Source organism: Drosophila simulans, chromosome 2R (genome assembly GCF_016746395.2).
Source record: "Drosophila simulans strain w501 chromosome 2R, Prin_Dsim_3.1, whole genome shotgun sequence".
NCBI lineage: Eukaryota > Metazoa > Arthropoda > Insecta > Diptera > Drosophilidae > Drosophila > Drosophila simulans.
This window is the reverse complement of record NC_052521.2, coordinates 6,100,293-6,111,031: the sequence shown is the minus strand read 5'-3', so window position 1 is coordinate 6,111,031 and position 10,739 is coordinate 6,100,293. Positions and strand designations below refer to the sequence as shown.

The 10,739-nt window shown below is 46.3% G+C and overlaps 3 protein-coding genes across 6 annotated transcripts; 2 read left to right on the top strand and 1 right to left on the bottom strand.

The window, feature by feature from the left end:
• The first annotated feature begins 427 nt into the window (after positions 1 to 427).
• On the top strand, positions 428 to 5,257 carry LOC6733595 (protein EFR3 homolog cmp44E). Of its 3 annotated transcripts, none has more exons than XM_002080613.4 (9): positions 428 to 935; positions 1,912 to 2,116; positions 2,174 to 2,327; positions 2,387 to 2,632; positions 2,829 to 2,870; positions 2,981 to 3,111; positions 3,178 to 4,041; positions 4,102 to 4,726; positions 4,888 to 5,257. In XM_002080613.4, exons 1-9 carry the CDS (start codon positions 851 to 853, stop codon positions 5,038 to 5,040), a joined length of 2,505 nt encoding a protein of 834 aa, XP_002080649.1. In that variant the 5' UTR covers positions 428 to 850; the 3' UTR covers positions 5,041 to 5,257. The 3 variants fall into 3 exon arrangements, with proteins under 3 accessions (XP_002080649.1, XP_016026554.1, XP_016026555.1); XM_016167234.3 differs by lacking the exon at positions 428 to 935 and adding an exon at positions 1,328 to 1,490; XM_016167233.3 differs by lacking the exon at positions 2,829 to 2,870.
• LOC6733594 lies at positions 5,245 to 6,061 on the top strand. Its single transcript, XM_002080612.4, has one exon. It carries the CDS (start codon positions 5,245 to 5,247, stop codon positions 5,743 to 5,745), a length of 501 nt encoding a protein of 166 aa, XP_002080648.2. The 3' UTR covers positions 5,746 to 6,061.
• LOC6733593 (protein germ cell-less) lies at positions 5,752 to 10,553 on the bottom strand. Of its 2 annotated transcripts, none has more exons than XM_039292178.2 (4): positions 10,310 to 10,553; positions 7,981 to 8,141; positions 6,983 to 7,930; positions 5,752 to 6,914 (listed from the first exon to the last, which is right to left on the bottom strand). In XM_039292178.2, exons 2-4 carry the CDS (start codon positions 8,019 to 8,021, stop codon positions 6,287 to 6,289), a joined length of 1,617 nt encoding a protein of 538 aa, XP_039148112.1. In that variant the 5' UTR covers positions 8,022 to 8,141; positions 10,310 to 10,553; the 3' UTR covers positions 5,752 to 6,286. The 2 variants fall into 2 exon arrangements, with proteins under 2 accessions (XP_039148112.1, XP_016026553.1); XM_016167663.2 differs by having other exon boundaries at positions 7,985 to 8,141; positions 10,310 to 10,552.
• Positions 10,554 to 10,739: the final 186 nt, after the last annotated feature.

The following is a 10,739-nucleotide window of genomic DNA, read 5'->3' as shown; positions in this document are numbered from 1 at the left end:
GAAATTCTTAATAAGCTGAAAAATCATAAGTTTGTAGAATTGTATACATCCTTTCTCCAGTCAGTGAATACGATTTCTTACTTTTAAAATAAGTTTAGGATTAATTGTTAAAAGTTAAGGGTAATCATTTGCCACTTCTTTCAGTGCACTCTTTGTGAATTGTCAAGAGTTCGTTTAGCAATTCGTTTTGGAGTGCTTAATTGCGCGCCCATAACGGTAAAAGTGGCGAAGGCCGAAGAATTTTAGGACTCCCCCTTTTCAGCCCGCACAAAAACGCATTTTATGAATGAAAAGCGGGAGGCGGAAAGCTCGACTTATCCCCTGAGCTTTGCCTTTAGGCCTCTGGGGAGCTTCGCGGAGGAAACCCGAAAAGTGCGCGGAGCTTTAGTGCGAAAAACACATTTTCACCAAGCACATTTTCCATTCTGTTTGTTGTTCTCGCTGCGTGCGGTTTGTGTTCTATTTATCTCGAATTTGTAGGCTTCATCCATCAGTTATAGTTTGCCAAGTCGGTTGCCTTTCCCTAGTAACAGTAGTGAACGTAGGATAAAACGGACTTATTACCTGAATTAATATTCATAGCTGCGTGTCATTCCAAAAATATGCGAATGGCATCATTTGGCCAGGCCAAAAAGTGAAGACCCCTGTGATATAAGCTGGCCACAATGGGCATAAAAAGCTCCATGGCCAGTGAAGCCGAGCTTTTGTCCCGTTAGTCGCGCCATCAGCTGACCCGGAGCAACAACAACCTGTGCGGAGGCACAAAGTTTCGCGCTAAAAATACCCAAAGTTCATGGTCAACGTCCTGGGCGGAGCGGGCTGATTGAATCCCTGATATTGGCATCCCGACATGGCCTTGATTCGCTGCTGCTTCGAGCCACCGGAACTGCCTGAGTTCTTCGACAGCTTCGTGCAAAAGTGCACGGATCCCAGTTGTAAGTACATATGATGAAGGAGATTCTCTCTAAAAGTAACAATATTTATAGAAATATATATAAATAAGATTTAATGCAATCATGTTAGAAATTTTAAATGTTATAATAGTTTTAAGGTTGAGTACGGTTTTTAGTCAATGTAGTTTATATATAACTTTTTAACTATTATAACTTTTTAACTTTTAATAAGTAAATAAACGAACATTATAAGCTAATATATTATAAAAAAATAAGCCCGGTTTTTGACGATTGGCATCATTTAAAGTAAAATTCAAATAGCAAATTCTAGCCCCGCACAGTGGGCATAATTTTCAAATTTGCGATTACAGTTATCACTTTACAGTATGGCAGTGTTCTTACACCGCACTCTACACAGTATTTGCCTGCACTAATCGCACGGTCACACCACTTGCCTATCGATAGGTCGGCCGAGAGTGTCTCATCCACGAAAGGAAAACAAAAGAAAAGTCGCGCTGTGCTCTTTTATCGCCGCGTTTTATTATCTAATGCCGCGATAAAGACCCCGAGAAGCGAATCGCGACGCCAAAATGCCTGGTAAGCTGTTGGCGGGCTCAGGTGTCATCCCCTTGGCGTGCCACGGGCCATTGAGCCAGATGACCTCGCAACCAGTCAATTGGCCAGGAGGAATGACGACACCGACAAATCGATGGAGTTGGGTGGTGCTCTGTGGGGCAGCGCGGAAGTCGTGCGGCGGAAGCCATCAACCTACGAGCGATGAGCCGTCCAATCATTCAAACAGCAAAACTATAGTCCACTGGGGCAATTATCGCGATAAGATTAAGCGGAAAATGGTGGTCGCACCCAGTCGACCCGAGTCGGTTTTCACACCACCACTATCGCCTCCACCACCATCACTCTCTCCAGCGGAGCGGTGGCGCCATGTTCACCTACCGCTGCATCCACGTCTGTCTGCCCAATCCCTCTAACCGCTGTGCTTTTCCCTGCGCTCTTCTAGGCTGCTGCGGATGCTGCTCAGCGCTCAGGCCGCGCTACAAGCGCTTGGTCGATAACATCTTCCCGGTTAACCCGGAGGACGGGCTAGTCAAGTCCAACATGGAGAAGCTGACCTTCTACTCGCTGAGCTCGCCGGACAAGCTGGACCGGATTGGGGAGTACCTGTACCAAAAGGCCACCAAGGATATTAACCGAAAGCGCTATAAGTGAGTGGCTCAAGAACTCGCTACGTAATCAGCTTGTTAATCTTTGCTCTTGTTTAGACTAGCCGAAATTGCCATGGAGGCCATGGACCTGCTGCTGCAGGCTTGTCATGCCCAGACCACACTCAACTTGTTTGTGGAGTCCTTCCTGCGGATGGTTCAGAAGCTTTTGGAAGACTCGAACCCCAACCTTAAGATAATGGCCACCAATTCGGTAAGTCCTCACTTGGTGGAACACTTCACTTTACTCTACTCACTCCTCTGCCCTTGCAGTTTGTGAAGTTCGCTAACATCAACGAGGACACACCATCTTACCATCGACGATACGACTTCTTCATCTCGAAGTTCTCTTCGATGTGCCACAGCGATGCGGCTAGCATGCGTGACAGTCTGCGTCTGGCTGGAATCAAGGGATTGCAAGGCGTCATCCGGAAAACAGTGTCCGACGATCTTGTGGAGAACATCTGGGAGGCGGAGCACATGGAGAAGATTGTGCCCTCGCTGCTGTTCAATATGCAGGTGTGTATTCTCAGGGTCTTGAGCCTTGTCCAGCCCTTCGGCGATGGATACAGTCTTCCATCCCAGTTGCCTGTCTTATTGGCCAATTATTGTACTAATTTCGATGTATTTTGCATTTCGTTTTCGTGTATTTTGTTAATGCAAACCAAACCCAAACCAACCACAACACAACCAACACACAACAACAACCAAACAGTTTTGTGTAAACGTTATGTTCGTGAAGAAAAATTTACTGGCGGTAATGATCAAATCGAATTGTTCCATTACATAAGCATATTAGTAAACTCTAACTAGTAACCTTTAGCGTCTGTTTCGGTCTCTATACTAACACATTTTTTATCACTGCAGTCCGGGGATCTAACGCCCGTAGAGGACGCCACCAATGTGACGCCACCGGCCTTGGCCGAGGAAGTTCTCCGTGAGCTGGTGGGACGCGCCTCCTTCGGACACATTCGCAGTGTGCTAAAGCCACTGCTGACGTAAGTAGCACCCCCGAAGAATAGCAACTCGTTGCTAATCAGAGGTTTACCCTTTCTGATTTACAGCCACTTGGACCGACACGAGTTGTGGGTGCCCAACACATTTGCCATTCACACATTCCGCATCGTGATGATCTCCATACAGCCACAGTACTCGTATACCGTGGTGGAGACGCTGATGCAGCATCTGGACAACAACTTCAAGTCCTCTCCAAAAACACGCACTTCGCTCGCCGTCGTTCTGTCGAAGATTATTGCTATTGCAGCGGGAGAGAGTGTCGGTCCCTCGGCCCTGGACATCATCAACAACCTGCTGACCCACCTGCGGACGAGTGTGAGCACTACCAGCGAGATTACACCAGAGGAGTCACAATACCAGGAGGCGCTGATCAACGCACTAGGCGAATTCGCCAACCATCATCCCGACTATCAAAAGATCGAGATCATGCTGTTCATCATGAACACCGTGCCGGACCTGTCCAAGAAGAGCAAGGGCGACCAAATGCTGCAGAACATTCTGCTTAAATCGCTGCTCAAGGTTGGCACTCAGTACAGCACCGTCTCCTTCGAAAAGGCTTTCCCCGCCTCCTTCCTGCAGCCGCTGCTCAAGATGGCACGCGCTCCACACAATCCCACGCGTATGGTTGTGATGCAAATATTGCAGGCCCTTCTAGATCGTCATCAGAACGAGCAGGTGCTCAGCAGCGTGAGTGTGAAGCCATACCCGGCTCTCTCCCAAGAGCCGCCGTCGCGCTCCGACATAATTTTCACGCACAAATACGGCGCCAACATCATGCAGGCGTTGATCGACTCAATGGCATTGTCGGATCGTGTTGACGCCCTGACCTCCAGTTTTAATACCGCTGCTCTACTCATCGTGGAAATGTCCTGCAACGAGACCGTGCAAGAGTTTCTTCTGTTTATCCTCGGGTAAGATTGCTTTGGTAGTATCTAAAAAGCATTCTAATCGTGTTGTTCCTCCTTCTGCAGAATCCAGCAGGTAGCCTGCACCGTGGACACTCTGGGAAACGTGCATAAATGTAGTCTGCATGCCATCTCAATTGGCCTGCTGGTGCTCATCTCGCGTGTTAGTGGCATCAACAACCTTCTGGAGTATGCTCAAAAGATAGTGGACGCACGGCGCGAGGAGGCCAGCCATTTCCTTCCCCCACTGCTCGAGCCCAAGAAGCTAGCCGGAAAGACCTTCAATCTGCAGCTGCCGCACTTGGCCATAGATAAGTTGGCGCTGGGCGAGTGCTTGCAGAACGCGGGCATGGACGCCCAACGCCTCAACACTGGTGCTCCGTACTCGCTTAACCAGACGGATCACCCAGGTCACCGACACTCTTGGGTGGAGTCGGTGAGCAACCAGCTGACGCAGCGCAACAGCTCGGCGGATCTGACGGTCTACAACGGCGATGTGGACAGCGTTAGCAGCTCGCCGGGAGTGTGCAAAAAGCTCCTTGCGCCGGAGTTCAACTTCGACGCCATGAAGCGAGCTCTGGCGGAGCCAACTGAGGCCGCTAAGCGGGAGCAGCGCGAGCGCCAGATGCAGATAGTGCGCACCTTCCGCGAGGGCGAGTTCGACGACCTTATGAGACGCACAGAACCTAAGGTGAGTGAAGAAATCAGATCTCTTCTTTACAAGAAAATCCTGTGTCTAACTGACACTGCTCATCAGGATAGAATAGAAATGCTTGTGCTTTTAGAGCTCCAGCACTAAAAAAAATTCGTTCTTAAGGAACTCTTGATATCATGGTTTCCATTCACTTCCAGCACGATCTCATCCAGAACCGCCTTAACGAGCTTTTCAACTCGCTAGCCGTGGAGCGTCAGATCACCCAAAGCGACACCAAGACCAGTCAGTTGCAAGCCAGCAATGAGAAGCCCATCTACGAGACGAACTTTCCGGAACTCTTTTACTACTAAACCATATTTCTCGAAACGTAAACGATATCCGGCAAATATTCTCTAATCAATTCATGTATATCTATAGCCGAGAAAGCGAATTTGTTTGGTGTCAGTATGGAACTAGGTAAATCTAATTAAATTTTCTGTTGTTAAATGGAAACAATTCAATTGTTAAACGACCCTAAATATGTACTTTGAATTAATTGTTATACAAATACATATATGTATACAAGTATATTTCAGACTAGCTTATTCAGATGTTTTCAAATTTCTCCCAAAATGGGATGTGCTGCAAAAAAGAATAGAGTAAGGTCGGCCCATTGCAACCGTGCCGCCAAGGCGACGTCAATCAGTGGACATGCGGTGCTAAAGCACAACGACGATTGCAATGGACGCAACCCGTTCTTTCAGTTTCTGGCCCACTTTCGAAAATGTTCCAACAACTGCCTTGGTCACTTGTCCTCGGGTCGGGTAACTCTAATTGCCAGCAAGGTGTGGAATTGCATGAGTCTGTCGGAGAGGAAACCCTTTATCGCTGCTGCGCGAAGATTTAACTACACGTATCGATCGCGGAGCAAAAAAGTCAACTGGGTCCTGGAGAAACTGCGAAAAACCGCTGCTGGGGAAGAATGCCGACCACAGGCACAGTGGATGTTGATGGACTTTTTAAAGTCTTGGCAGGAATCTGTGGTGAGGGACCTTATCGACTACAAACAAAACTAAATCAAATCCGATTTGAATTAAGTGTAATCTTTAATAAATGATCACTCAAGGTAATAGTTACTGTGCGTACATTTAGCGAGTAAAAATGTGTTAGGGACAGTAATTACATGCGTTGAACTTGCAGGATTCGAAGACGCTTAAACCATAATTTCTTTGCCGCGTTTTTTCTTGTTACTTAAACATAACAATTAATCTTTAATTCCGAATTTACAAACTATATGCATCGCCTAGATATTGTGCGAGGGCACTAGAGCGTGCGTCTACTCCAATTAAGTAGATGACGTAAAGCGTCATTCAATGATACTAGTGATGTAAACGATATACAAAAATATAGATCTGCGCATTCCAAAACGATTGCGGATATGCTTATACTCAATGTACAAACGTCTAGATGGATTGATCAGCCGTAGCTAATCGCGATGGCGATAAACGAATTTACAAAACAACTACAACGACCCCGAACTGCTGCGGGTAAATGAACAAAAAATGGTGGTAGTGGTGGTACTGGTATTGGTTTGGTGGACTGCTCCTACGATCGTGCTCAGCACGCCAGTTGTCCGCAGATGGCGCCCGTTTCGCTAGCCGACCAAGCGATTCTGGGCCGTGGGGCGGGCGAGGATGGCGTCGAAGGCTCAGAGTCGCCAATGAAAACGGCCGAATCATCAGCACTGGACGGGGACAGCGGTCTGTCGCTGTTTGCTCCGATCTCCGAAATGGGTATGGACAGCGAGGTTGTCGCCTCCTCGCTGAGCGGAACCACTTCCTTGAAACTCTGATTCGGCGGCATTACCACCAGCATGTTTATTGAAATTAGAAGTGGATGCACCAACTTCGGGTCTAACACCATGAGTGGCACCTCCTCGTTCTTTTCGAGGCTAAGAGAACAGATCTCGGACGTTTGGGTGAAGACTGCCTGGCGCTGGGCGTTTATCGAGGTCACCGTGGTGCGGACCATGAACTTGCGTTTCGTCTGCAGGCTAAGCACTCGCTCGTGCTCGTGCCGATGGTGTCGACGAATGTTCAGTCTGCGCGAGTCCATTATTAGGATGAGATCCATGCCAAAGTTGAAGCCCGTCCAGCGCCACTTCTGGTAGCCAGGCTCAAGCAACATACGTCCGCATCGCATGCAGTTCTCAAAGAACTGCTCATCGTCCAGCTGCTGAGGACTACTGTAAATGTAGAAAAAGAATTTTAGTTTTTTATGACATAATTTCAGGAGAGGCTTCAGAAGACTTACCAATCCTCCTGCCCATGATCGATCCGTAGTAATGCATCCCAGTGGTTGTGAATGTGCCGATACAGCCACTCCTTGGGTATAATATTGTCATTGTATATAATTTTTAGATCCATGTAGTGGTTGGTCAGGTACTGGGTTCGTAGCTTCTGAAAGACCTTCACATAAGGCTGCCCCTCGGGCGTGGCCAAGAACGAGCGTTCCTCCGTGCGGCTGGTAAAGTATGTCCACTGGACGACATCACCGCTTGGCGCATGCGTTTCCACGCCGGCATTAACCAAAAGCTCCTGCGCCTTTAGCGCCTCCGCCCGCTGGACCGGGTCCTCTGGATCGTAGTCGGGATGCAGTCGCAGGAACATCCACGTGCGCAGTAATGTGTACAGCGAGAACTCCGTCTGCATCACATACAAATCGGGACTGGCGGTCAGGGCACTCATCAGCTCAATGGAGATGTGCCTAAGCAGGTTTGGTTGCTTACTATAAATGCTTAGCAGATTGATTTGGAACCACTGAAAGGTGGACTTCTTGACTCCGACCACACCGTACTGGCAGGCGGCCTCATAGTACTGGATAGCAGTCTCCGGACTAATGTTATCCACCATCACCTCGGCACACTTGTCGATGATCCCGTCTAAGTGGAACAACGTGGCTGTGGCCAATACCGAGATAACATCAGCTGACTCGATTTCGATCTCATCGGAATACATGGAACCAAAGACAGCATCCAGGCTAGCCACGGTGATCCGGTCGTCCAGGATTGTGATCTGAATGAAATTCTGCTGAGCCTCTCGCCACGTCCCATTGAACATAGTGTAGAAGTAAGGACTCTGGCTCAGGTACACCTTATGCAGGTGCCAGACCTTATCCAGAGCCATGACAGCCACATCCGAGTTCTTTTCCTCCTTGAAGAGCGCCTTGTATATGTACTGGGTGGTAGTAAGAAGCTTTTTTCTGCGGAAAAGAAGTTATTGAGTGATGGTTGGACGTAGAATGGTAACCACTTACTTTTTGGGCTGCGTGGTGTCCAACTGGGCCGGGTCATCCTTCCCCAAAGAAGAATCAGTGCTGCGCTTCCGCTTCCGTCGATTGCTGAACACCTCAGCGACGTTCATATGCATGGATCCTACGATTTGGCCCATGGCTGAGCGCAGGAATTCTTACTCTGAAACATATATACATATATACAATTTTTTCTTAGTTTTCTCTACGTAAATTGAGTTTACAATAAAATAAGGTACTGTTATCGATCTGACAGATTGCGTGTTGTGGTGCCCCCAATGGAACCAGTTGACCTAGTTTCGTTCCGTCAAACTGTTAAGGCGGGGAAACCTTTCCCGGGTGGGCGAACATAAGTGTAGGCGACCTTACAGGCCCTAAAACCAAGTGGAAAGCGCATCCATTCATAAACAATGGTGATGTCATAAGATATCTGAACTGCGATGCGTCTGTTGCAATCAAGACACACGGTGGTCGGAAAACTAATATGCATTTGTATATTGCAAGTAACTAAACTGATATCTAACTTAGTCTTTTTGATTGGGTACGCAATAAGCCCAAGATTAATTATTAGATTTTATGAGTCATGTGTCTTAATATTTTAGTTTTTAAAGGTGTTTATAAAGGTAACATTTATTTTATTAAGGTCGACAACAGACAATTGAATTTGTAGAGTCTATTAAGATTGTGTGCATGGAATACATAATCTAGTAAGAATCAGAGAAGCATCCGTTCAAAGCGATTTTAACGACATGAACCGCACTGTAGCGCAAACATTTTCGGGTAATTTTGAAGGGGCGGGACGACTCTATAATTAGAATGAGATCAAACGAGCTCGATTCCATGCGCGTATATGTTGTGTTTATGCTGTGCCGCCAAATGCTGGAACTGGACGAGCTGATGTAACCATGTCAAGGCCGCGTTGGACTGCTACTACACGCATGTACTACATATGTGTATTTGCTGCCCATAAACAATCAAACGGACGCTTTCGTCACCTCATTGGATCTCATTGATATGGACGACCGGACAGTCTCAGACTATGGTTATCTACTCGGACGCAGACTGAGCCTAAAATAATGATGATGATGATTATTTTGCCCTGGTGGAGAAAGGTTTGTTTTGGTGTGGCGCAGTTCCGAAAACAAGAGTAAAGTGTTCCAAACCGGTTCTCAAAGCGTGTATTTCTTATAAGACCAAAACAAGACGATTGCAGCGCTTTAAATTACGTCACCACTTGAAGCCAGAGAGCAGAGAGAATTGAAGATTGAGAGAGAAACAAACAAAAGGGGGTGGACCAAGACCACCAAACAAAGCCGGACCTCCAAGTATAGCCCGATTTTCCACAAGTCGTAGTTAAGAAATTAAAGAAAAGTGTAGGGAAAACATAAACATATTTTTATCATGTACTATTTTTAGTTTGTTGGGCTCTACTAAAACATTTGCAATGCACTGAAGCTTTTGTTTCGATGGTGGTAAGATTAGGTGCATTTCCAAACGATTTTAAAACATGTTTAAAATCAACTTAATAACAAGTTTTCACGCTTGGCAGATTTAATCTACTGCAGCTTGGAGGTAAAGGTTTGCTTTTGAAATGTATCGTCCGGAAGTTTAAGTTTATTAAAACATATGCATGTGACCTTCTCTTTGAAGACCCACTGCAAACATTTTTAAAGGACACATCTAAGATTCTCTTTTTTTTACACATGTAAAATGACAAAAAAAAAATTAATGTTGCCCAAGGAGTTAACGGCTAAATAACGTGGGTGATCGTCGAAAAAAGCCAACAAGCATGGGCGGAGACTCGAACTCGAACTCGCGCACGGGATTTCGTAGGGAATTCCAGTTGCCTTAGACGACTGAGCCACCGCGGCTAGAAAATTTGGGACGTCCGAAATCGGAGATAGGTGTTTGTAGCAGGTTAATAAGTGTGTTTAACCTGCAGATACGGCCACAAGCAGCGCTCCTTTATTTATGGATGCAAAATCAGCTGATTGACAACGCAAACAGCGTGTTTATTCGCACTATTTACGATTGCCTGTTGTTTGGCCCTGATAACGCGTGTTTGGCGATATAGAGATATGAAAAACGGACCACTAGACCAGCAACTGTTTCTTTTTTTTTTTATCCCCATGTTCCTGGCTGCGAAGTGCAGTTAATCCGAAGCTATAAATAGCAAACAAAAGTGAATTCGGTGGGTGACGTATTTGGGAAAAACAGAGAAGAGGAGGGATGGATACGTACTAAAGAGATAGAGAGAGAGAGCGCGCTAACGAACGACGCAAAACTGAAGGAAACAAGGTACACAAAGGGGAACTGATAAACGAAACTTACTGTAAAAATGCAGTTACAGCGCCGTGCTTTTATATAACAGCAATTGCACTCCACGTTCACTGGCTTCGTTTCAATAAATAAAATAAACACGGACTAAAATTCTACGCGAGTCTGATTAGGCATGCGGTTTAAGCCATTTCAATTCCGTTCACTGTCAATTTTATCTCTGTTTTGCTGCAGTTGGCTCTCCAAATCTGTTAGTTATGGCCACCCTACGATAGCAAGGCAAGCATTTTGATTTCATCGCTGCTATCGATGTTTACTGATAGGCGCTTCAACGTTCGCACCGGTCACACTTACCGCACATTTTCAAATTCATATTTACTTTACGATGTCGAAGCACAAGCCTATCTTGAGTTGCCACCTTAAAGTAAAAGTTTCCTTTCGAAGTATATTTAAAAATTAGTATTAACTCCAATAATAGTAATAA

Bases quoted from the DNA above. Each gene is read 5' to 3' on its own strand.
- LOC6733595 (XM_002080613.4), top strand. From the start codon at position 851: ATGGCCTTGATTCGCTGCTGCTTCGAGCCACCGGAACTGCCTGAGTTC. The intron at 2,328-2,386 runs GTAAGTCCTCAC...CTGCCCTTGCAG, and splicing joins AGATAATGGCCACCAATTCG to TTTGTGAAGTTCGCTAACAT. The intron at 4,727-4,887 runs GTGAGTGAAGAA...ATTCACTTCCAG, and splicing joins TGAGACGCACAGAACCTAAG to CACGATCTCATCCAGAACCG.
- LOC6733594 (XM_002080612.4), top strand. From the start codon at position 5,245: ATGTATACAAGTATATTTCAGACTAGCTTATTCAGATGTTTTCAAATT.
- LOC6733593 (XM_016167663.2), bottom strand. From the start codon at position 8,118: ATGGGCCAAATCGTAGGATCCATGCATATGAACGTCGCTGAGGTGTTC. The intron at 7,931-7,984 runs GTAAGTGGTTAC...TCTTTTCCGCAG, and splicing joins GACACCACGCAGCCCAAAAA to AAAAAAGCTTCTTACTACCA. The intron at 6,915-6,982 runs GTAAGTCTTCTG...CTACATTTACAG, and splicing joins GATCATGGGCAGGAGGATTG to TAGTCCTCAGCAGCTGGACG.